Genomic DNA, 26,071 nt, shown 5'->3' with positions numbered 1-26,071 from the left:
CCCCTCTTAAATATTTGTTTTCTTCTGTTACAGGTCAACCATCCAACCTTTAAATGAAAGATTATGTTGACTGGGCACCATCATAATATGTTTTGTAACGGAGGCCATGTCATCGAGGCCTACCTTAACCCCTGTGTATTACTGCAAAAATGAATGGGTTGCTATGGACATGCTCCAACATGTCATCGTCAAGGAAATTGTCACGTGATTAAGAACAATCCATAGTCCCAAACTACTGTGTATGCCCCAGGTACCTGCTTTAGTAAAGACTACAATGGGTGTGTACTTGCAGTCCATGGGCGAGTGTCAGACAATGCCACTGGTTACCACTCCTACTGAATACAAACGTAGGGGCTGGACATAACTACTTTTTGTATTCACTTCGCTAGATTTTATTTAGGTGCCAATAATGTTTTCAGCAAAAATAAGATTACTAATTAAGAAACTTTGAAGCATGAAAGTATATCATAAGTTGAAATGGAAGTATATCATTTTCCCATATGTTTCAACATAAAATATAGATTATCCATGTTGTATATTTTATATAGCCTTTTTTGTCCCTTTTTATTAAGGCTGCCAATAATTCAGGAGCACATGGTATGTGAATACATTTCAATAAATTATCTGACAAAAATATCACACTCGCCTCCTGTCTGCACTGTCTGCATTCGGGAGCACATCGCGTACTAACTGAAACCTCTCTTTTTTGTTTTTATTCTGGTGTGGTCTTGCCAATTAATTTTACTCTCATAAAATATGGTAATCCAACCACGAGTGTAGGAAATGGTATTAAAATTGGGATAAAACAGCTGTGACATAACCTTACTACAGTATATAGAAAGACACTCCTCAAATCACAATGGTAACAAACAAGAAAACACAGACAGTGACTGGCAGCTACTACTTCCCTGATACCCACAGGGTGCCCAGAAATATATTCACCAATCACTATCAATGTTGTTCTATTGGTTATTACAGGTGTACTTTCTGATTGTGGTTACTGTCCTATCCCTATTTTATTATTGTTGCGTGCAGTCAGGAAGTGAGATCAGTAAAAAAGAAGTGGATTACCCCTGGGACGAGTTTGCGGACGGCCCCTGCTGCTCTGGGCTTCGCTGGCCTCCTCAAACCAGCGAGACAACATATCTGACATTCTCTGCATCAGGGATACGTTGGGACCTTGTTCTCCTGGTGGAAACAAAAACAGCTCAATGACACACGATGACAGGGATCTCATGAAGCTCAAATAAAAAGGTAAGGATTTTTAAAAACAGCACAGAAGATCCTGCTTATGGTTAGATGAAAATTTAGTTAAATGCCAGTATTCAAAAACAGGTTCTGCAATTATTGGCACCTCTGATTTAATACTTTGTTCAAACACCGCAGGCAAAGATGACAGCCATGAGTCTTTTTGTATAATTTGTGATCTCATTGGAAACTGAGATGGCCATTGAGATTAAGATGAATATTTCCAAGCACACTGTTGAATTAATTGTGCCATTGATCATAAATAGTCCCTTGTATGCATTCCATTTTGCCGCCAAACCTGACGAAGGTGTCTATAGCTAACACGTAAAATTTTGGTCTTATCTGACCACTCTCTTCCAGTCATAATTCCAATGAGGCTTGGAAAACTCCAGATGCTTGGTTTTGTTTATTGTGCTCAGTAAGGGCTGTCTTTGTGCCACCCTTCTAAAGAGTTTTCTGGTATGCTGGTGGCATTTTTAGAGTGTTGACCCCAAGACACAACCAATCTCTGCAATTCTGAAACTGCATTACTTGGGTTACTTATGGCCTCCCACACCATCTTCCTTACGGTCCGTGAGGATAATAAGCTCTTACATCCTCTTCCTGGCAAGTTTACAACCATTCCATATGTTTAACGCCATTTTATTATTTCCCTTACATGCTAAGTGGTGTGTTTAATCGTAAGTATTTTTTTGGTACCCATTACCCGACTTCTGATGGTCAATTACCATCTGCGTCTTCTGAATTAACAGTACTTTAGCTTTTCCCCATGCTTGTTACTTCATTTGTTATACTCTAATGAAACAGAAAATTATGGAATGACATAATATAGTTTTGTTAGATTTAGAAAATTAACTAAATTAAAGTAAAATTGTCTTACCAATTTCACTTAGATTTTATCTATAATAATTGTTAGGGGTGCCAATAACATACATGTCCTGTATGTTTGAACATAAAATATAGATAATTAACCATGTTGTTTATTATATGCATCCTTTTTTCCCACTATATATACACAGTACTGTGGAAAAGTCTTAGGCACCCCAGATTTTATATAAAAATCTACGTTACAGAAATACATAATTTTTGGATTTCGTTAAATAAAGCAACATAATAAGTAATAAACCACTTTTCAGATAAATTGATCAAGGCTGTTTGGGATTTCCTTGAGAGCCAGAAGCAAGTGAGCCAGACAAAATCAACAGAAGAACTGTGGCACATTCTCAAACATGTTTGGTATAACCTACCAGTTGATTTTCTTCTGAAACTGGAGGACAGTGTACCCAACAAAATTGATTTTAAAGGCGAAGTATGGTCACAACAAATATTTGTTTTAGTTTTTAACTGTTCAGTGATCTTGAAATGAATATTTTAAATTTTTTTGCCTTTGCACAGTACTATACATAAACAGTATGAGAGTGGGTGTGTGTGTGTGTGTGTGTGTGTGTGTGTGTGTGTGTGTGTGTGTGTGTGTGTGTGTGTGTGTGTGTGTGTGTGTGTGTGTGTGTGTGTGTGTGTGTGTGTGTGTGTGCGCGTGTCTGTGTATCTGTGTGTATGAGGACATGGCTTACCGTCTCTCTCTCTCTCGCTCTCGGGCCGAGCTCGGGGTCCTGTGTCAGACCAGTCTCCTCGCAGTCTCAGCCGTTTAACAGGCGGCTGACGCAGCTGACCAACGGGAAAAAACAACAACCTGTCACTGAATCTTCCCGTCTCTCCTTACACACACATCACAGCCAGACCAAATTACAACATCCTGTCAACCCCAGCACCTCTTCTCCCTTTATACAAATGCCATACCTAGGCCAAACAACATTTCATCAACCACACCACACATTTCCTTGTGGTGTCATAGCCACACCAAACATCCTTAAAAATCACAGCACCTTTCCTCACGTATATGCCACTCACATCCCTAATGCTCAAGTCACGCCTATTCCCAAAGTCCACACCTCTGAGCTTTTCTACACCATCATGCCCTATTCTCACCTGTGATTCACCTGCAAATGTTTCTCATAACTTAAAACCTCTCTTGCCAGAATTACTTCTAAATACCTCATGTACTTCATTCTCCCATCTACATCTGTGAAGACTAAAATTCATGACACTCCGTAACTGAAATCTGAAATGGATGGAATTAATTCTGTGTAAGAAGCCGATGGTTGAGGGTTAGGGTCCTGTGCATCACAACACATTATTTCACATTAGGCCATTATGGGGCTGGGGAACAGAGCGTGCTCCTGATTCGGTGTGGGGTGGTTTGCCACAGTCAGGAGAAACGTGACCCAGAGTGGGAATTTGTCCCTGTTCCCCACCTGTGCGTGGACTGATGTCAAGTCTGCTATGGGACCTCATTAATCTTGTTAGTACCCCTGCACAGCCATAGGACAGAGTCACCAGAAACAGCTCCAGTCAAGGACAGAGAAAACACCTGGAGAATCACAATCCCTCTCAGTTTCAGGGTGAGCACAGGACTGCTCAACACAGTCTCAGGGTGAATAAGGGTAATAGTGGATTGCATTTATATTACACTTCTTATCCGGTGATCCTAAATTAGTTAAGTCTAAAGGAGCTAATCTGTCCTGAACTATCAGCCCAGGTGATGCAGCCATTTTACATAAACAGTGAGCACACATCAGCCCAGGTGCACAGGGGGGTGGAGGATGGGGGGGGGGGGGTGCTAAGAGTGTGTCCCTTGGCTCAAGTGTTGTTTCCTATGTCAGGCTATTCCTGTCCACAGAGCAGAATGTGCCCGCAGCTGTTTTTGGAAAGGAATCTTGAGCCGGGGCAATCCGGCTGAAGTCAGAGGGGCAGAGCTTTCCACCACATCTCGCTCACGCGACATGGGGGTTGCAGCTGTCACTGAGTCATTAGGGAGGGAGGGAGACTGAGGAGAGACTCCATGTGCAGGAGTTGCATTTGGAGGTACCCTTTCTATTGCCTGCCAGGCAATGCATCTGGCTTTAGCGGATTCAGACAACAAGAGGGAATTGATGCTTCACTCTGTCAAAAAAGTCCATTTTGAGATCAGGCAGTGAATATGAACTTAAGCACACCAGACAACTGAAATAGACCAATGCTTCAACTTCCCCCACCAGCTGAGAAAGACTGTTGGCACTGTTGACACAAAAGTTCTCATGTGCACTCTGCCGTCTTATGGGGCCAAGGCTTGGAGTATCCCTGCTATAGTGACCTCATTCCACCCTTCCAAGTATGAACCCTGGGTTTTAACGTCCTGCCATCTCCCCCTTCATCCTGTCTCTATCCTTCATCCTTTCCCGGCTGTCCTCCTTCCATCAGGATTGCCCATGTCCATATCTAAATAAACTGAAAATTCAATTTCAATTCATTTTCTGAAATGACTGAATTGACTGAATTTAAGTAGAAAATTGAGCTTTCTTGACAACTCACAACACCATGAGCTCATTCCAATTGCGTATTTTTCCTTGCTCCTGACCCAGAAGTCGATCGAGGTTGTCATATTTAAGGACTGTCCAACACGTTAGATGTTCCTTCTAGGAGCTAGTAATACAAGTTAGGAACTCCCAAACTTTCCTTTCAGGGAGAAAACAGGAATACATTCTTTGCGGAAGTATTTGTTTAGGAAAGCATGCCACGTCTGTAACTGACATGGCTTCAAACTGACATTCCATTCACCTATTTCACAATCTGTCAATTACCCTGTCTTCACCTCGCTTGTTTTTATAACCTCTCCAAATGGGTAGAACTAGGAGCAGGAAAAGGAGCAACTTTACTTTACTATCCCTGTGGGCATCCAGAAGTACTCAGCTATGCACTCTGTGATAGGTGTCCAAGCGTAAGGCCTTGATGTGACTATCCTACTGCCATTTTATTATTCCTGATGCTAGGCAGGAAATAAGACTGGATGTACAGCGCTCTCCTCAAGGCCACATTAGGTCAACCCTTTCACCTAAACCACCCTAGAGGCATTCAGCACATTAAACACAGCCTCTCAAAAAAGCTCTCAACAAAAATGGGAGAAAATGCCAGCCAGAAAAACATCTGCATGTTACACAAGGGCATCCCCCTTTCTTGGAGAAGAAAAGCAAGATATGTCCAAAAGAATTATCTGCATTTATGTTGATATTTGTCTTAAAATATGGTCTGATTTTCAACAAAGTTACACTAATGAAAAAACACAATCTATTTCAACTAATAACACTAACATCAACAATAATTATTGCATTGTTCTTGTCCATATTGTATACAGTATATTATTCAAGCATTCACAGTGTAGGTTAGAAAAAGTATGTGAACCCTTAATGACTTCAACAAACGCTAATTGGAGTCAGGAGATTGCAAACCTGGAGTTCAATCAATTAAATAAGATTGGACTTGTGGGTTAGAGCTACTTTGGAAAAATTCCTACCTCTTTTGAGTTTGCTTTTCACAAGAAGCATCTGCTGATATGAACCATGCCTCACAAAAAGAGATCTCTGAATTCTTGATTTGCACAAAACTGGAAATGGTTAAGTAATCTCAACGCCTTTAGATGTTCATCAGTCTGCAGTTAAACAAATTGTCTATAAATGGAGATGATTTAGTACTGCAGCTCCTCTCCCTAGGAGTCATGCCAAGATGGCTCCAAAGGCACCATGCAGAACGCTCAATAAAGGACTTCTGTTATAAAACAAAGTATGGCCCACCTCTTCTCTCCTCTCCTCAGATGGTCCCTTGAGCTCCCGGGCCAGGTCATCTTTGGGGTCGAACAGGTAGATGTAGTCTGAGGAGTAGCTGACCAGGATCTCCCGGCTGTCTCCACTGTAGCACAGCGAGGTTACGCGACAAGACTTGCTGGACAGGTGCGTCGGCACAAAACGCGTGCACATGCCCATCATCCCGCGCCCTGTGTAATTCCCTATACAGCCAGGGGGGGTGGGGGTTAGGGGTGATCATTACAGAGACCCTTATGGCAATGGACACCATGTCGACGATAAGATAAAACACCCAGAGAATGATACACACAATGCCCGCCTTTATTAGGCGGCGCTCCTAAAATTCAGACAAATTACTTGATGACAAACAAGTCCATATGATATCTGAAAACCATACCTCTGATAACTTATTGTGATTTCAAAATCAATGTGTTGTGTGTGTGTATTGAGTAATTTGGAGTGTGAATAAGTATCTTTTAAACCTTTAAAATTAAGGAAGAGTGTATACACATATTTAGATAATTCCCTTGCCTCAAACTCTTTCATTTTATTGCAAGGTCTGTGTTGTCTGTGAGATGCTTGTGAAATGCTTGAAGGGAATCGTATTACAATAAACACAATTTGCTTTAATGATGAATATAATCATGATGAAAGCTATTTAAAGTTACAATGAAAGCTACCATAGACCATAAAATCAAAGCCAAAAAAAAAAAACAAAGCCAAAACATAAAATAAAAAAAAATACAATAAATACAATAAAACCAGGCTAAAGCTAAAATAACAGATGCGTTAAACCAAAATAAAAAGCATTTGGACAGAACCTTAAAAGCTTGGTCCTTACCGGTTGCTCTGGTTCCCAGCATTCGTCTGTCATAGATTCTCACCGAGCTGTCTGAGCACCCGACAGCCAGGTAATAGGGTACCAGGGGGCAGATCGATATCGAGGTAGCGGCCCGCCGGCAGTTGATGAGAATGTCCTTTTTTCAGAAATAGAGAAAAGCAGAAAAGTTCACTGAACCTGAGCTAACCTGGGGATTACCATCACCAAAAGGGTATACACTGAAAATATATATTGAAATAAAATACACCAACATAACATTGGTTATATAACAAGAAACATGTATTTTATCTGGATGTTGTAACGTATTTTTTCAAAAATACACTGCTGTGAAATGTATATATCATATTTTGTTCACACATTCACATAAGTGTCCACACAGCTTATTCAATACAGCAGAGTATTCAATTTATGTAAGGCATGCACACACCCAACTGTAAGAAAAAATGCTGAACACTGATTTTGGCAAGGATTTAAAAAAGAAAAGCCACAAACAAATCCCAGAGGCTTGTTTAGTTCAAAGGGAGAGAGATGGTTCTGCACCATGGCTAAATTTTGTCAAAGCCCTTCATGGTAATGGAATATACCAAAATATCTTATAAATTTAGGTTGCAGTTTGAACATTATTCCTGTCTCCAAAAATCCTGAATGTGCCTTTTTAAACCAATTATCTCCTTTTCCCTCTCAGGATGACCTCCTAGATCCTCCTATATCAGTCTGGCTTCTTGTGGTCAGTGAGGACCACCATGCTGCAAAGGCAGCTCCTTTCTCCTCCATTCTAATCCTCCTTGACCTCTCTGCAGCTTTGGCAAGGTTAGACTAGCTTGGAGATCTGCTGCACAACTGCTTTGCTTCTAACCTCGATAGTTGCTCCTTCAAGGTTTCTTGGGACAGGACCATTTATGGTCAAATGACTTAATTCCAACGCAAGAGCAAGGAATTCTTCCAACGCAAAAGCATTAGTACAAAAGAAAATACTTCTTCAATTTATTTGAGGATTGTTATTTTATGAGGCCTTTATCAAGGGTGCCAATCATTTTGGAAAGTATTTCACAGCAGTGCATTCTTTCAAAATATATTGCAGTACATGAAAGTGGCAAGTTGTGTAAATAAATACATTCCCCCTTTTAATTGTAGTGTACTAACACCTTTGTAATATAATATTGCGATATTCCATTTTAGTATGGGAGAGGACCCTGCTCTGGGACATAAAAGATGATGGTACTGTATAGCAGTTAGGGACTTTGCTTGCAACTCAGTGGCTGCAAATCAGAGTCTACTAAATGCCTACTCAAATGTAACTACATCCGGGAAGGAGTGCAAGACATCCTGTGGAAAGTCATAGTGCAGCTCGTAAAAGCATCATAAACATAAAGGTTTCCTTAGGACACCCTGCAGCCTCTGCATGCTCACACAAGACAGGGCTACGGAGGCTGCTCGACTTAACAGAAAGGACACAGTTTGGCTCATTCAATCACAGGCATGTTCCTACTGCCAGCCGACATTGGCTGCCTCTACATTCGAGTCCAATACACACACAAGAAGAAAATATGTAGTGCGGCACTTACATCTTTGCAGTTTTCTTTTGTGCAGCTAGTTTTCGTCCGGACATCAAACCACCGGACTGTGCCATCTTCCCCGCATGACAGGAAGGTGTACGGGTCATTCGGCACGGTCATGATCTACCAATAGAACAGGGAGACTGGTTTAAATGACTTGGGCACAACTACTATCTGTGCCCATACCTTCGCCTTGATACCAACTGATGCCACGATGCCAAACTTAGTATCCTAGTATCAATCAAGATACTGCCTGCTACAAAAACCAGCATAAACAAAACGACCACAGGACTGAGATTGAGAACAGCTGATCTAAAACTGCCGCTCTTGCCACACCAGCAACATCAGACTAATGGCTGCGATGTCTGCCCACCTCATAGGCTGTGCCGTAGTGGCAGGTGAATTGGCACTGTTTGTTGAGCTCAGAGCTCTTCTCCGTGTTGGTGTAGTAGATGACGCCATCTCCTGAGCAGGACACTATCTGCTGATCGCTGGTGCACGGCATAAACTTTGCACTGAAGATGTTTGCCCGGTGTCCCGACCGAATGGTTGCTTTCACCTGCTGAGTGAAAGGGGGATAAGTATCAGAGGGACACCTGCGTGGAAGCTTCCAGATATTCTCAGCACAAGCAAGAATTCAGCTTTTGGGAACCTCAGCTATGAAAAATAATGGTCAAGTAGACACTTGTAAGGCTACTTAAGACTATTGAAAGCCTAAATTCTGGCCTAGGGGGGACAGTAGTTACTTGGAATGGAAAGTGAGATGGATTGCCACTTGCTAGTTATTTTAATAAAATATAATTCATTATATTTTGTCATTTTTGCTGGGGGCATTACTGAATTTTGAATATGTGAACAGATAGAATTGTGGCTGTACCATCTTGCATGGTGTAAAGCAGGAGTCTTACCTTTCTGTTGTAAGGGTTTGAGATGACTAAATTTGTATCGTCAGATCCAGAGAGGATGTACTCTCCAGTATCATTCCAACATATTGTGTTTACCTAGAAAGGAAACAGGAGAAAAGTGTTTGTTATTGTCTGGGTTTATATATAAGGGTTTACTTGCAGTGTGTTTCTCCAGTGCCCTCCATAATGTTTTGGACAAAGACACAGTATGTCTTCATTTGCCACAATTTTAGATTTGGAACCACAAAATTAATTAATGTTGTTAAAGTGCACATTCTCAGATTTTATTAAAGGGTATTTTCATACATGTTGGTTTCGCCATGTAGAAATATCAGCGGTGTTTGGGACACATGGCTTGCTCAAGTGTGTTTAATTGCCTCCTTAACGCAGGTATAAGAGCGCTCTCTCAGCACCTAGTCTTTCAATCACCTTTAGAAACAATTATTTTTTGCTGTTTATCAACATGAGGACCAAAGTTGTGCAAGTAAAAGTCAAAGAAGCCATTATGAGACTGAGAAACAAGAATAAAACAGTTAAAGACATCAGCCAAACCAACCTACCTACAGTTTGGAACATAATTGAGAATAATGAGAGCACTGATGAGCTTACTAATTACAAAGGGACTGGCAGAACAAGGAAGACCTCCACAGCCCACAGAAGAATTGTCTCCACAATAAAGAAAAATCCCCAAACACCGGTCTGACAGATCAGAAACACTCTTCAGGAGTCAGGTGTGGATTTGTCAATTACCACTGTCCGCAGAAGACTTTATGAACAGAAATACGGAGGCTAAACTGCAAGATGCAAACCAGGGGCTAGCCACAAAAACAGGATGACCAAGAGCAAAGTATAGAGGAAAGAAGGTACTGCCCAAGATCCAATCAAAGCTAAAAATCAATCACCCGATCTGATCTCAATTGAGCTTGCCTTTACATTACATTAAATTATTGGCATTTGGCAGACGCTCTTATCCAGAGCGACGTACAACAAAGTGCATACCCATAACCAGGGATAAGTTCGCTGTAAGACCCTAGAGGGAAGTACAATTTCAACTGCCACCTGTACAACAAAGATAAGGACGAGGGCCAATTTTTTTATTATTATTTATTTTATTTTATTTTGGAACAAAGACACAAACAAACAGAGCAAAAGTGACCAAAGTTAATTATCCAAACACTGCTTACCTAGCCAACTAAAAAATTCATATGCTAGCTCCCAAAACAAGCAAGAGCTGAAGATGGCTCTAATACAGGTCTAGCAGGGCATCACCAGAGAAGACCCCCAGCAACCGGTGATTACTTGAATTCTGTGATTCATGTATGTCACATTGCATGCAAAGGATATGCAAGAAAATACGAAAGATGACTACTTTCATTTACATAATTGGATCCCAAACATTATAGTGCCCTGAACTGGAGGGACTATATATAAATGCTGTCGTTTCTACATAGTGAAACCAAAATTTATAAAAATGGCCTTTATTAAAATCGGACACTGTGCACTTTAACCATTTTTGTATTCAGATCTCGAATTGTGGAGTACAGAGGCAAATAAATAAATGGACACTATCACGGTATGTATACATATGTTCATGTATGTGAGCGTGTGTAGTTTGCATGTTTTTGTATGTGTGCATGTGCGCATGAGAGTTGTGTGTAGTAGAATTCAATGCCTGACAGGCTTGCTTACATAGGTCTTTCTAAACAGCTTAAAGAGAACGCATAGCGCAAATGTGCTTGAAACTGCAATTGGGTGTGTTCAAATTTAGACCAACACAGTTATTGTGAGCCTGAAACAACAGAGATAGCAACATTTAAGTGTCACTGTCACTGCAATTTATCAAAGTCTTGGGTGGGGGAAGCGGAGAGACAAGGCCCTAAATAGTAAAGAGCTTCTCTCCTCTGTCATGTTCAATCTACTCTGATTTCGTGTCCCTTGGGGATGTCCAGGCTTCGAAGGCCTGTAAAGTGGCTGCAGCGCTATCGTGCCACAATAGTGTTTAAGGCGGCCATCTTGGGCATGTCCGTTTACCGCTGGGGGTTAACAACAAATGTTCCAACACACCACCGCCTCAGTTTAATCACATTCGCTGGAGGTGAGGGTCAACAGCAGAGCCGCCCCACAGATTAGATGCGTTAAGTGCCTGGAAATTTCAGGGTTGTGCACACATGGTTCTTGTGAGTGAGGTGATAGCTGGCTGTTGGAAGGGTGTTTACCAGTTCTGAAGAGAAGAAAGAGCTCTACCACCAGTCGGTTTCTCATAGAGAGCCCCACTACTGTGGAATACCCTTCTAAAATGTATAAGGGAGTATTTAAGTATTTAAATCAAGATTACAAACTTTACAATCTGGCTTATAATCAGTTATAGCTTTGTAGTTCTGGAGATGGGTGCTGGATGAGGCTAGTGGTTACTTAGAAAACCATACGTGACCGATGGCACGGAGTAGGCCTTAACAGTGCCAGTGAGGTTAGCTACAACCTTAGTCACCGGGTAGATACGTGTGGTACATGCTTTCTGTTCTGTGCATGAGGAAATGTTAATCTACGTACTAATACATTTCAGCGCCTAACATCCTCCTTTATTTATTTTTCCTGCCACCCCCAGGCCCCCTGGACCCCGCTCTGAGGTTGTGGACTGCAGCAGCCCTGCTCCTCCCTGGTCCAGCTCATGGCTCACCACATCCTGGAGCTACAAATTCATCCCCCTACCCTCTGAACTCCATCATCCCTCCAAATGGACCTTAGTTTCATACATTAAACGTATAGGCCAGCCGAGGATGGGCACGCCCCTATAGCCGGGTTCCTCCCAAGATTTCTCCCAGTCGGGAAGTTCTCGCCCTGTTTGATGGTTTTTCTCCGCTAAGGGAGTCGTTTACCTCATATGCTATTGGGGGCTTAGGGCTGATGTTTAATTATCTTCTTCTGTGTTACTCTGTAAAGCATCTTTTTGACAGTCTTCTGTGAAAAGAGCTATACAAAAGTAAATAAAATTGAATTGAAGAAAAAGACGCATGACGGATGAAATGATTTACAACCGCATCATAACATGGAGCTAAAATGGCAGAAGTTAATGAACGAGTACTGATTGTGCAATATACAGTGCAGTCCATTTTGGACTAAATTTTATGTTATATTGCTGCATAAAAAGGTCTTGTGGACAGATCTGCCCAATAACCAAAGCACCCCCCCCCCCAATTTGAACAGTTGCCCCAGTCTGAGCACTCTGTAGCAGGTTCTTGAAGGATCTCTCTGCATTGGGCTGCATTCATCCCTCCCTCAATTCTGACCAGTCTTCCTGTCCCTGGCACCGAGAAGCACCCCCATAGCATGACGCTGTCACCACCATGCTTCACCATAGGGATGGTATTAGCCAGGTGATGAGCAGTGCCTGGTGTTCGCCAAACATAGTGCTTGGAGTTCCACCCAAAGAGTTCCATTTTTGTCTGAGATGAGATGAAAGAATCTTTTTCCTCATGCCATCAGAGCTGTTTAGCGGACTCTCATATGCCTTTTACTCAAGAGTGGCCACTTGACCATAATAGCCTGATTGATGGAGTGCTGCTGAGATGGTCATCTGTCTGGCAGGTTCTCCCATCACTGCAGAGGATCTGTTAGAGTTACTGTTGGGTTCTTGGTCACCTCCCTGATCAAGGCTTTTCTCGTCGGGTTACTCAGTTTGGCTAGACAGCCAACTCTAGGAAGAAGCCTGGTGGTTCAAAACTTCTTCCATTTCACGATTATTGAGGCCACTGTGCTCCTGGGAATACTCAAAGCTTTATACCCTTGCCTTGATCTATGCCTCACCACAATTTTATTGTGGTGATCTACAGAGTTCCTTGACTTTGTGGCTTGGTTTTTGGCCAGACATGCGGTGTGAATTGTGGGACCCTATATACACAGGTGTGTGCCTTTTTAAACTATGTTCAATTGATTCAATTTGCCACAGTGGGACTCCAACCAAGTACTAGAAACATCAAGGATAATTAAAGCAAACAGGATGCACCTGACCACAATTTGGAGTACCACAGCAAAGGGTTTGAATACTAATGTAAATTAGTTTCCAGTTAAAAAAAATGTAATACATTTTTAAAAATGTCATTATGGGTTATTGAGTGTAGATTGGTTGGCAACAATGGCAATTGTATCCATTAATTCTACAAGACAATAAAGTGCTCAAAAAAGTGAAGGGGTCTGAATACTTACTTTTGGTCCCCTAAATGGAGGGTCTATGTATAAAAAGGGATGCAATTCCGACACAGATTACCTGCTATGGATGTAAATACCCTCAAATTAAAGGTGACAGTCGGCACTTTAACCTCATTATTTAATTTCAAATCCAGTTTGCTAGAGTAAAAGAGCAGAAATTGTATCACTGTCCAAATACCTACGGGCAGCACTGTAGCCTAGCAAAGTTTATATAGTACAGGTATGTTGTTGGTGAGGATTCCTCAATGGCAGCGTATGTGACTGATGAAGGTTCCTCTTTAGGATAGATTGGGACTGGAGAGGGCTTCTCTACCTAGCACATTTTTGTGGGATTGGTGTGGGTTTCTCTATGGCAAGCACACAACTGGCAATGACATTTCTTTCTTAGCATGGGTTGAACTCGAGCATGTGACAGGCCAGGAATTCCCAGCAGGCAATTGCATAATTGGCCAGGGACTCTCTGTGCCAATAGAAGTCTGTCGGGCTCTGGTTTTGAACCACTAGCAGATGGAGACAGAGGGAGGAGCTTTCTTTCTGTACGGAGAATACAACATCCCGGCCAGACTCATCATTGAGCGACTGTAGACAGGGATTTGGAGAAAGACATGCATGCACACACTCATAGAAACACACTACAGTAGAGCTGCCACTTTGCCCAAATTTGTGACCGTGAATTGAAAAAAAAAAAAATTATTTTTATTTTTTTATATAAACATCCTGAACTACACATACTGAGCATTAAAAAAAAAAAAAGGTGTTAAGCTACCATATGACCACAAGATGGCTACTATAGAATACTCCGACAGGAAATCATGCATTCTCTTTTGACAAATTAAGATTTAAAAACAGAACACAAAAAATGCTTGGAGTGTACTGAAAAGTGTTGTTAGTAACTGTTACAAATGCAATCATGGTTCTTACAGTAAGGTCCAGAACAAAAAAAAAAAACAACATTGTCCAACATGTGTAAAGTAATGTGGGTTTTTTTTTTTTCCACAATCATAACATATGGTATATGTTAACCCTTTTTTTGTACCTATTACCAGATTTATGAAGGTCCATCTGGCTCTTTTCATTTGACAGTTCTTTGACTTTTCCCATGCCGATGAATGAGAGATTTTGCTTGTTACCTCATTTTCTTTTAAATATATTTTTTAGGCCTTTTTTCAGCTTTATTGGACAGTATATAGTATAGAGAGACAGGAAGAGCGGGAGCGAGAGAGAGGGGAAGACATGCGACAAATGTCAGACAGTCGGATTCGAACCGCCGACATCGCGGCTCGCAATGAGCATGCGGTCAGTGCTCTACAGGCTGCGCCACCGAGACACCCTTGTTACCTCATTTTCATTCTCTAGTGAAACAGGATGTGATGGAATGACACAATATAGTTCCTTTAGAGTGAGATGAACTAAAGTTACATTTTGTATTATTATCATGATTACATTTTATTGTAATAATAACCTTTATTTGTGTAGCAACTTCCATACAGAGATGCAGCTCAAAGTGCTTTATATAGTGAAACAAAATAATATAAAGGATATAAAATACTAAAATAAAATGGAGTAAAATAATAAAATGAAAAAAAAGAATAATAATCCTTTGGTAGGGTATTCTACAATTTTGGGGCATAGTGGGAAAAAGCTGCTTCTCCGGTTTTTTGTGAAGTACACTGGGCACATTTAAAAAACTAACATGAGAAGACCTAAGGGTTCTTGCCGGGTGAAAGAGAGATACAGTGGTGTGAAAAAGTGTTTGCCCCCTTCCTGATTTCTTTTTTTTTATTTTTTTGCATTTTTGTCACAATAAATGTTTCAGATCAAACAAATTTAAATATTAGTCAAAGACAACACAAGTAAACACAAAATGCAGTTTTTAAATGAAGGTTTTTATTATTAAGGGAGAAAAAAAATCCAAACCTACATGGCCCTGTGTGAAAAAGTGATTGCCCCCTAAACCTAATAACTGGTTGGGCCACCCTTAGCAGCAACAACTGCAATCAAGCGTTTGCAATAACTTGCAATGAGTCTCTTACAGCACTGTGGAGGAATTTTGGCCCACTCATCTTTGCAGAATTGTTGTAATTCAGCCACATTGGAGGGTTATCGAGCATGAACCGCCTTTTTAAGGTCATGCCACAGCATCTCAATAGGATTCAGGTCAGGACTTTGACACTCCAAAGTCATCATTTTGTTTTTCTTCAGCCATTCAGAGGTGGACTTGCTGGTGTGTTTTGGATCATTGTCCTGCTGCAGAACCCAAGTTCGTTGCAGAGGTCACGAACAGATGGCCGGACATTCTCCTTCAGGATTTTTTGGTAGACAGCAGAATTCATGGTTCCATTTATCATAGCAAGTCTTCCAGGTCCTGAAGCAGCAAAACAGCCCCAGACCATCACACTACCACCACCATATTTTACTGTTGGTATGATGTTCTTTTTCTGAAATGCGCTGTTACTTTTACACCAGATGTAATGGGACACACACCTTCCAAAAAGTTCAACTTTTGTCTCATCAGACCACAGAGTATTTTCCCAAAAGTCTTGGGGAACATCAAGATGTTTTCTGGCAAAATTGAGACGAGCCTTAATGTTCTTTTTGCTCAGCAGTGGTTTTCGTCTTGGAACTCTGCCATGGAGGCCATTTTTGCCCAGTCTCTTTCTTATGGTGGAGTCATGAAAACTGACCTTAACTGAGGCAAGTGAGGCCTGCAGTTCTTTGGATGTTGTTGTGGGGTCTTTTGTGACCTTTTGGATGAGTCGTCGCTGCGCTCTTGGGGTCATTTTGGTCGGCCGGCCACTCCTGGGAAGGTTCACCACTGTTCCATGTTTTCGCCATTTGTGGATAATGGCTCTCACTGTGGTTCGCTGGAGTCCCAAAGCTTTAGAAATGGCTTTATAACCTTTTCCAGACTGATAGATCTCAATTACTTTCTTTCTCATTTGTTCCTGAATTTCTTTAGATCTCGGCATGATGTCTAGATTTTGAGGATCATTTGGTCTACTTCACTTTGTCAGGCAGAGCCTATTTAAGTGATTTCTTGATTGAGAACAGGTGTGGCAGTAATCAGGCCTGGGCGTGGCTACAGAAATTGAACTCAGGTTTGATAAACCACAGTTAAGTTATGTTTCAACAGGGGGGCAATCACTTTTTCACACAGGGCCATGTAGGTTTGGATTTTTTTTCTCCCTTAATAATAAAAACCTTCATTTAAAAACTGCATTTTGTGTTTACTTGTGTTGTCTTTGACTAATATTTCAATTTGTTTGATGATCTGAAACATTTAAGTGTGACAAACATGCAAAAAAATAAGAAATCAGGAAGGGGGCAAACACTTTTTCACACCACTGTATAAGAAGCTGATACACCATTGAGCGCTTTGTATACTATTAAAAGAAACATAAAAAACGAATAATCAGGGAGCCAATGTGGGGTAGCTAAAACAGGAGCAATATGCTCTGTTCAGAATAAGCTGTAGTCTCTATTGACTTTTTTGAATTTACTGTAGGAGGACCAGTGAATAGGGCATAACAGTAATCCAACCTCCTAGAAATTAAAGCATTAATTTCTCAGCGTCCTGCTGTGTTCAAAATGGCTGCATTTTGGCAATGTTTCTCAGATAAAAGAATGTGTCTCAGTCACTTTGCTGATATTGATTTCAAAACTTAAATCAGCATCTAAAATTACTAAGTCTCCAAGTCTGTTAAAAAGAGTGTCCCACTTAGGTTTAGAAGGGTTCGAAGGGAGGGAGGTCCAATTAGAAATATCGAAGTCTTGATCTTGATTGATAGAAGTCCAACAGTTGGTCAGATTCTTTGAGAGACCAACCCAGTTTGAGGCGATTGATTAAAATGGTACGGTCAATTGTATCAAAAGCTGCGCTCTTCTAGTCTACTTTTGTAGTTTGTTTCCCTTCAATCTGCTCTTCAGGAGGTGAAATGCATGCTCAATTGCGTTAAGGTCTGGTGACTGACTTGGTCAGTCTAAAACTTTTTTCTCTGTAAATTGGCAGACAGAATGTTTTTTTTAGACTTCTGAATTCATCCTGCTGCTACCCTCATGAGTTACATCATCAATAAAGATTAGTGAGCCCACTCCAGAAGCAGCCACGCAAGCCCAAGCCATGACACTTCCTCCACCGTGCTTCACAGATGAGCTTGCATGTTTTGGATCATGAGCAGATCCCTCTTTATCCACACTTCACCTTTCCATCACTTTGGTAGAGGTTAATCTTGGTCTCAGCAGTCCATAAAACTTTGTTCAAGAGCTTTTGTGGCTCATCGCAAATCTTTGCAAATTGCCTCGCCTTCCCATTCTTACTACTACTACTACTACTACTACTACTTTCTACGGCTGGCTGATTGAGATACCTTCACCCCTGTTTGTGATGTCACTGACCAATGTTTCGGGGTTTTTCTTCACAGCTGTCACAATGTTCCTAGCGGTTTCTTTCCTTTTCAGGACAATCCAAGTTGTTGTACAAGCTATCCCCAATGATTTCCCCTCTTTTATAAGCTTTAAAATGGTTTGTTTTTCTCCCAAAGACAGCTCTCTGGTTGGTTTTCTAACACAAATGTCTTCAATGGCAAAACCCAAGGCTAAAACCAATAGTAGACATTCAAAACGTTTTTTTGTTTAACCAGTCAATCTAACAGGGCACATATGGGCAACAAGAAACACCTGTCAGTCACATGTGCCAATACCTTTGCTCACCTAAAAATTGGGTGGTCTGATACAAAAGGTGATATGTTCTAAGTAGTTTAACAAATCTAGATAAAAATACTAGGAAAGAATTTGGATTTGTCATCTCATGCTGTTCCAATTCTTTTGAAGGGGACTGTCTCTGAATGTTGGAAACTTGGTGCTCAGACATTATGGGCAATTTCCAACTAGGAAATCTGAACTGGAGGGCCATTTTGTTGGATTCATGAGTCTTGAATGCATGGTAAAGTGTCATATAGAGGAGTTCATCAACCTACAATACCTGCTATAATACAAATAAACCAGCAGTTTAGCACATATACAAAATCCATTTGGTCTGTGACAATTAAGTGAAATGTTGTATACATTCTCAGGAAATAAACGCAACAGCCCTACAATATAGTCTCCCTCAGGAATGTTTAGCTGGTTCATTGCTGGATTAGTACAGGTTCAAAGGAAACCAATGTTGTTTAAATACTCACACAGCCATCATGTACATTGAGTGTAGCTTCAAGTTTGAGTCTTTGAACAAATTCTCTTCTTCCTGAAATAAAATGGATGAGAAACAATATTATTAAAGCACAAATAAAAGGGTGATATAGTCTCACAGTTATAAGAGCTAAAGGGGTCACCTGTAAACCTAATGTTGGATTGGACAGGCCAAAAGGCTTTACACAATCAATGGGTCCTACATCTGGGCTGTACACTTATACGCTTCCAAAACCAAGGGGCCTACAACTGGTCTGTATACTTCCAAAACCATAGGGCCTGCAACTGGGCTACAAGCTTCCATTACATTACATCAATGGCATTTTGCAGACGCTCTTATCCAGACCGACAGACAGTTGATTAGACTAAGCAGGAGACAGTCCTCCCCTGCTGCAATGCAGGGTTAAGGGCCTTGCTCAAGGGCCCCACAGCTGTGTGGATCATATTGTGGCCACACCGGCGATCGACCCACCGACCTTGCGGGTCCCAGTCATGTACCTAAACCACTACGGTACAGGCTGCTTCCAAAACCATGAGGCCCACAAGTGGATTGGCCTTGTGCTTTTGGGCTATGCTTCTTTGATCAAAACCCTGGATGGAGCAAAAAACATAATAGCTTCACAGCATGGCAGAATGAACTATGACAGGTGATGACGAATTCAGTGTTAGAACTGATGAAGGATTCGGCAATTGCAGGGGTGAGGTGATCCAAATACAGGGTTGTTACGTAGGATTGCCTACAAAGAAGGAATTGTTCTTTGAGCAACTTCCATGCATCGATTGCAACAGGTAAGAGAAGGGAAAGGAAGATCCTATTAGAACACATCTTCCAATGATGATAAAATGGTGTGACATGTATGTGCAGGCCTTTCTGTCATGTAGGCAGAATGATTCATTTGCTGCCAAGTTTCAGTTTCCTGGAGGGGAAAGGATACCAGGTCAGGGTTTTTCTTGGCTAAAAATAACACAGAGGTGGTACTTTAATCGTGATCACGTGATCAAATTTACTGTTCTATGGCAGCATTTCCTCACTTCCACAGCACACAGGTTTACAGAATCTCAAAGCACAGCACTCTTAAAAGCGAGTGACATAAAATAATTTTACACATGAACAGTAGGCCTGAATGCTTCTTTTGGGGATTGAATTCAGCAATAATGCATTTTAGTTGAGCTGAAATATGTTTTTGCTTTTATGAATGGGATTGTTTCCCACATTTTGAACCCTCAATATCCCATTTTGAAACCAATCTCAATGCTATTTCATAGGTCTACTACAATGGGCTTGCCTACTACTGATTTTGGTATTGCTATGATGTGCCATTTCATATCACACACTTAAAAAATTACCATAAAACATTCAATACTTTTTTTGTGCAAAAATGAGCTAATGGCCAAATAGATCATTTAATGAAAGTTCGCAGCCAAGGATTTTTTGCAAATTTACAATTACGTATCAACTATTAAATTGAACCTCTCAGTGCAAAAAAGTAAGGAAAATCATCAGAAAAAACATTAGAATTTGCTGAAAGCCTCAAAAGACAGTAAATTGATCAGCCTGTTCTCCATCAAGGTATCGGCACAGATATTTGACAATATGCTATCGCCCTGTATCTTATATTCAGTTTGTGCAGAACAAGCCTTATTTATACCCAATTATATTCATAGAATTAACATGGTAGCATATTTTTATTTGATAAATTCAACCGATACAACTGATTTCTTAAGACTTCTTCCTTCCACTCGCAAAATATTTCCTGTACAGTTGGCAAGGTGTTCTTCTCTACAAAGGCTTCACCCTTTTTTATCCAAACATACCTTCTTTGGTGGTGAGTAACGGTCATTGAGTGCCTGAATGCACAGCAGTTAGCCATGACTCTTTAATTATTTTTGGACAAATATTAATAATTATGTATAGGCCCATATACGTACATACTGCAGGCTATCTACTTCTTCTACACTTTTAGCCAGAATTACATACAGTAGGCATGAATGAGATCACAGCAATATACACTCTATACACGTTAATGCAGGATCTATCAATATCAGTACAAAATGAATATATTGCCTTTAACTTTAATATGGAGACTTACCTCAGGAAGGAAGCTACTGTATCAAACTTGGCCAGCTGCTAATAGGCTAATTCATGACCCAGTGCCAATAACGACAGTAGCAGTCCATCGACATAACAGTAGGCTTCACATTCAGGATACAGACACCTTTAGTAACTTTATGCTGGAAATAATGTTTAAACCATTGACCACAATCAAGATGATGTAGGATAGCCAGAGAATCAATCATAATTTAGTATTATTGACTTTATTTATTATGAGAGTAAAAAAAATATTCTGGCTTCATTCTGAAACTGAGGTGGGATGAATTATACTGGTGGGCTGTCACAATTGAATGGCACATCTGAGTGTGCCTGACAGCACACAGCCTGGTTTCCCTCTGCCACACCTGACCTGGGGAACTCGAAAGTGGCTAAAAATTGACCTTTCTGCAAGGCAATGAACCAAAGAATGCCTCAAAATCAAGATTAATTAATTAAATGATCAACTGCTCATAAAATGTTCTACAACGGCCAAAACAGTCTCTAGAATTATACAGATTGAACATTTGTGAGTATCGAAGTGCCATTGCTGACGATTCAACGTTTAATCGCAGGTGACATGTTTTAGAATGTTGCAAAATGTAGCAACTGCCTGTCGCATTGTAAATCTATGGCCTGAACTGGGTTTAAAAATGACATTTAGGCATTTTTACATAGGAGCAAAAGACCTCAATTGTCAAAGACCACAATCCCTCCACCCTTGGCAATACACTCACCAATCACACAAATCTGAAAACAGGCATGCCAATTAATACCAATAATAATAATAATAATTATTATTATTATTATTATAAATAATAATCATAGAATCACATTTGCCTTCCCCAGCTTTAAGGACAGAAGCCAGTGCTGAGCAGAATATAATTTGGTTTAATTTGATCAGAACATTCTGCAGAAAAACTCTGTATGCAATGAATGTGAAAAAGTGTGAACTACATGCAATACTGACACGCATATGTGGCTGGGGGCTGGGGTCCCAACTGGAACTGAACTCCTGTGTTCAATTACCAAAAAACTGGGTGGCACGCAGGCAGAGCTGGTGCCAGACAGGGTGGTTTGAATATCTTGGAAAGCGCTGATCTCCGGGGATTTTCACGCACAACAGTCTCTTACGAGTTTGCAGAGAATGGTGCGAAAAACTGTGGGAAAAGTAGCGGCCCTTAAAGGACCTTGATGCAGGCATCAGTTCATTGCAGTTTAGTACATTTAATGTTTGCAGTAGACCTGTACATATAAAACTTACGATAAGATTTATGGATTCTGTATGGAAATCCATTCAGGTGTGTGCAATGCTCCATGCCTATTTCAAGAGGAAAAAAATGTGCTTGTCTTTTTTTATTTTTTTTTATTAACAAATTTAAGTGGAAATTAGCAGCAAGTACATAGGCATAGTGTTGAATGCTGTTGTGAAAATATCACATTCCTACCACAGGACAGGCCTTCTGTTAGGCACATGTTTAACCTTTGTTGGGGGCGACAAATCATGAGCACTGGGCCCCACACTGGCCCAACTCTAAATTTAGATTCCTCAGCACAATCTCCCTGGTATGATTGCAGACATCTTTGTGTTTTTCGTCAATTAAGTCTGACAGCTGTAATGCTATGCAGCACTGACAGGCTAGATATAGTCTGTGTAATGTCAGATGGGCAAGAGAGCTTAGCTCTGGGCCTGTAGTCATAAAGCATCTCAGATTATGGGTGCTGATCTAGGATCAGACATCCTCTCTCCACATTCTAACCTTATCCATTCTGAGCTAAAAGGTAAAACTGGTCATAAGTCAGGCTTGGTATTCATTGTCTCAGAATAGACAACTGGCAGACAGTCGTATGCAGTGTGCCGTACAGTAGTGAGGAACATAGTTATTTTCAGAAATACAAAAATATGGTATCACTAAGAAAATTGGGCGGCCTGTAGCGCAGTGGTTAAGGTACATGACTGAGACCCGCAAGGTCGGTGGTTCGATCCCCGGTGTAGCCACAATAAGATCCGCACAGCCGTTGGGCCCTTGAGCAAGGCCCTTAACCCCACATTGCTACAGGGGAGGACTGTCTCCTGCTTAGTCTAATCAACTGTACATAGCTCTGGATAAGAGCGTCTGCCAAATGCCAATAATGTAATGTAATGTAAAATATGGTATCACAAAAAAAAATATTTATATCAGCTTTACCTATCCATTATGGCCAAAAACAAAGCCTGCAAAAATGTGTGAAATAAGCGTTACATTTTACAGTTTTTCCAAACATAGTGCCAACCACTATAACATATTTAGTAGGCTACACAGATAAGGACTTCACTAGATGCAATCAAGGGTTTTACTAGATTCTTGACTGCAACATGTAGCCTGCAGGTCAGGGCTGAGGAACAGGGCCTGTAATTTCGTAAGGACTTGCGCATCAATGAGCCCTGTGTGAACCACTGCGTCAGCTTCCTCTCAGTCACTTCCAGGCGTGTCATCATCACTCCCTGTCACAGCAAGGAGGTCCTGGCTTCGAGTTTGCAAGTTCTTCCCGTGTTTGCGTGGGTTTCCTCCGGGTACTCCGGTTTCCTCCCACAGTCCAAAGACATGCAGGTTAGGCTGATTGGAGAGTCTAAATAGCCCATAAGTATGAGTGTGTGATTGAATAGTGTGTGTGCCCTGCGATGGACTGGCGACCTGTCCAGGGTGTATTCCTGCCTTTCGCCCAATAGGCTCCAGCCCCCCTGCGACCCTGTTCAGGATAAGCGGGTTACGATAATAAATGAATGAATGAATTAATGAATGAATGAGTGAAAATCAAACACAATTATTCTCAGTGATTCTCTCATTGCTGCAGAATCACTGGTCTAAGAAGTTCACAACCTATCAAAGCTATCTCACATGCAACTCTACTGCCTATAGGCCAAAATGTAACTCGTTCCATCCAAGTGTAAAGTTGGCCAAACAAACCAACAGTTAACATTGAAACTTAAAATAAATAGCACAGCGTGATCTACAAGCATTAGGGTAGGCTATGCTGTCGATCCAGATACGAGTTTGTGATCCAAGGTGCAATATACTGAGAAATATAGTGGGGTAATTTAGTAGACTAACTAGGCTATATTCCGGCCGCGCATCACACATGTCTGTAAACAAAACGGGTATAGTGGATTAGGCTATGTCGACTACAGCATCATAACCGGGGCTTCACATGAATTCTATGCAAGTAACATATGGCGAAAATAACCGGATTCATGACTGAGTTAGTCGACCAAGCTACACAGCAAACTAGAAATAGTTCACTACCAAATGTTTAATACTTCCGAAATCAAAGAGCTCCCACAAGTACTTGTACGTCTGCCTTTGCTTTAGTAGGCGTGGGGTCGTTTCCCCCCGTTGGTCAAGCTGCGTTTCATCAGACCGCCTAGCTAGTCAAGTGTCTTATAATATTTCAAAAGCGTTTCAACTTTTGAAATAGAGGGCTGGCTCGTAAAACGCCAGGCAGCTAAGCAGCTAATGTATTCGGATATAATTTATCCAAGATTGCTAGACAGCTGCAGCCTGCCCTGATGAAAAACATGGTCTCATTCGGGTGCATATATTGGCCTACCCTACAGCTAACTTACAGTAGACCGCTGAACGATGAATATGATCAGGAGTTTTGACCCAGGTCTGTCAAGACTTTGAACAGGTGCCAACTAACCACGTAGCTCTCAAGGAAAACAAACTGGCCTCTGGCAAACAAAGTTAGGGTAGCTGAAGCGAAGTCACAGTTGCCAACAAGCCTAAGAACTTCAAATAACCAGCTAGCTATTTACCAGCGCAGCAAAATAACAGCGTAAGTTAGCTAGCTAGCTAGCCTATGTCTAGCATAAAGTACGCGAATTTACAAGTAGGGACGCCAAGACCATTGAGTATTAAAGACCATCCTTAAAGGTGAACGTTTCTGACTTTAATAATCTAAAACACGTAGCTGATAATGGACTTCATTTCAAATGTGACTTTTGTCAATATGCTGAAACCCCATTCTGTGTTAGCTAATTCAGCTCCACCAAGAAACCAGCAGCAAGCAGGAGGCTGTTTAGTTTAATATGTTCGTCTTACCCAAATAGTTACTCCGGACAGCATTTCGTTCGTTACACCCGATGGAGCGATTGCTTACGTCCCAAATCAATTTTCCGGAGCAAGGCATTGTGCTTGATTCTTCTTTAAAAATCACACTGAAAACAATAGCTAAACTGGCTACTACGTTAGCTATCCATTTGGTTCCAATCCTTTGCCTTTTCCACAGGTAGCCTACTTATTTTCCGATGTTGTTCCACTTGGCTATTGCTACACTGTTTTGACCCGGCTGTCTGAAATCCCCTCCTAGCTCCAACTCGCATCGTAAGCCAACTAACTATAGCGAGGTAACGTTTGCCCAGTATTTCTCAGTAACGCAAGTTACGGATGTAACTTGGTTCTATGAATTCTGGATGACCACCAGAGGCCGTCTAAACTACTGGTTATAAAACGGGCAGGACAAATCTCGCAATCTGATTGGTTAATAGCAATGATAAAGAAAACAAAATACCTGTTATGACTTCTAATGCTTGTTTACAGTTCTATTTCAATCACTCCACGTCTAAGCAGTCATTCAAGTCAAAATGAAAAACTGTTACATGCAAGCCGATGCACGTCAATTATGGATTATGGTTATTAAAAAAATAATTGTACTTGTAAAAAATATATATACTTGTAAAAACAAAATTGTATATTTTGTTTTTATTTTTACAAGTACACTTTTTAGTATACATTTCAGACTTCCAATTGTACTGTCAAGTAACATTAGCTAGATAAGTTATGTTATTTATAATAAAGAAATATAAAAAAATGAACAACAACCACAACAAAAACAACAATAGCTAAATAATAATAATATATTTCTGTTGTATTCGAAGAATACAAATGTAAAGAAAAAGAGGCCAGTGAAGGCTGGAGTACATGGAGAGGGCCATGGAGGAGTGCCAGGCGGGACTGAAGGTGCTAGAGGCAGCCAGGAGGTTTGGTGTCCCCCAGATGACCCTGGCCGACAGAGTCAGTGGTCAGGTCACCCATGGCTGCAGCAGTGGCCAAAACAGTTTCTTGCACCTGCCAAAAAGTGAACCCAGGGCATAGACATCCACTGAGTCTTCTGTGACCTCTGCACCCAATGGTTCCACACCAGCTGTGTGGGGTGGCAAAAGCAGGAAGAGGCCTTTTCTCACACTGACTAATAATTTAATATACTCTCACCAAGCACATTTTTATTATATTACACCTACTTATTCATGCGATTATCTAATCATCCAATTGTGTGGTAGCAGTGCAATGCATACAATCATGTAGATACAGGTCAGGAACTTACTC

At 41.0% G+C, this 26,071-nt stretch overlaps 1 protein-coding gene across 6 annotated transcripts in view; it reads right to left on the bottom strand.

The window, feature by feature from the left end:
• LOC133124503 (DDB1- and CUL4-associated factor 6-like) overlaps nt 1–25,151 on the bottom strand; it is a 39,281-nt gene extending 14,130 nt beyond the window's left edge. For 4 of the 6 annotated variants that reach the window (XM_061235767.1, XM_061235771.1, XM_061235770.1 and 1 more), the window contains exons 1-9: nt 24,788–25,151; nt 18,610–18,671; nt 9,227–9,319; nt 8,692–8,880; nt 8,328–8,441; nt 6,763–6,898; nt 5,913–6,124; nt 2,820–2,913; nt 1,072–1,188 (exon numbers count right to left, since the gene is read on the bottom strand). In XM_061235767.1, the coding sequence (XP_061091751.1) occupies nt 1,072–1,188; nt 2,820–2,913; nt 5,913–6,124; nt 6,763–6,898; nt 8,328–8,441; nt 8,692–8,880; nt 9,227–9,319; nt 18,610–18,671; nt 24,788–24,875 (1,105 nt within the window). In that variant the 5' untranslated portion in view covers nt 24,876–25,151. The remainder of the gene's footprint in view (nt 1–1,071; nt 1,189–2,819; nt 2,914–5,912; nt 6,125–6,762; nt 6,899–8,327; nt 8,442–8,691; nt 8,881–9,226; nt 9,320–18,609; nt 18,672–24,787) is intronic. The other 2 variants (XM_061235768.1, XM_061235772.1) reach the window with 1 other exon arrangement.
• Between the last annotated feature and the right edge of the window lie 920 nt (nt 25,152–26,071).

The sequence above is a fragment of the Conger conger genome, chromosome 3, assembly GCF_963514075.1.
Source record: "Conger conger chromosome 3, fConCon1.1, whole genome shotgun sequence".
NCBI lineage: Eukaryota > Metazoa > Chordata > Actinopteri > Anguilliformes > Congridae > Conger > Conger conger.
This window is presented reverse-complemented; position numbering and strand designations above follow the sequence as displayed.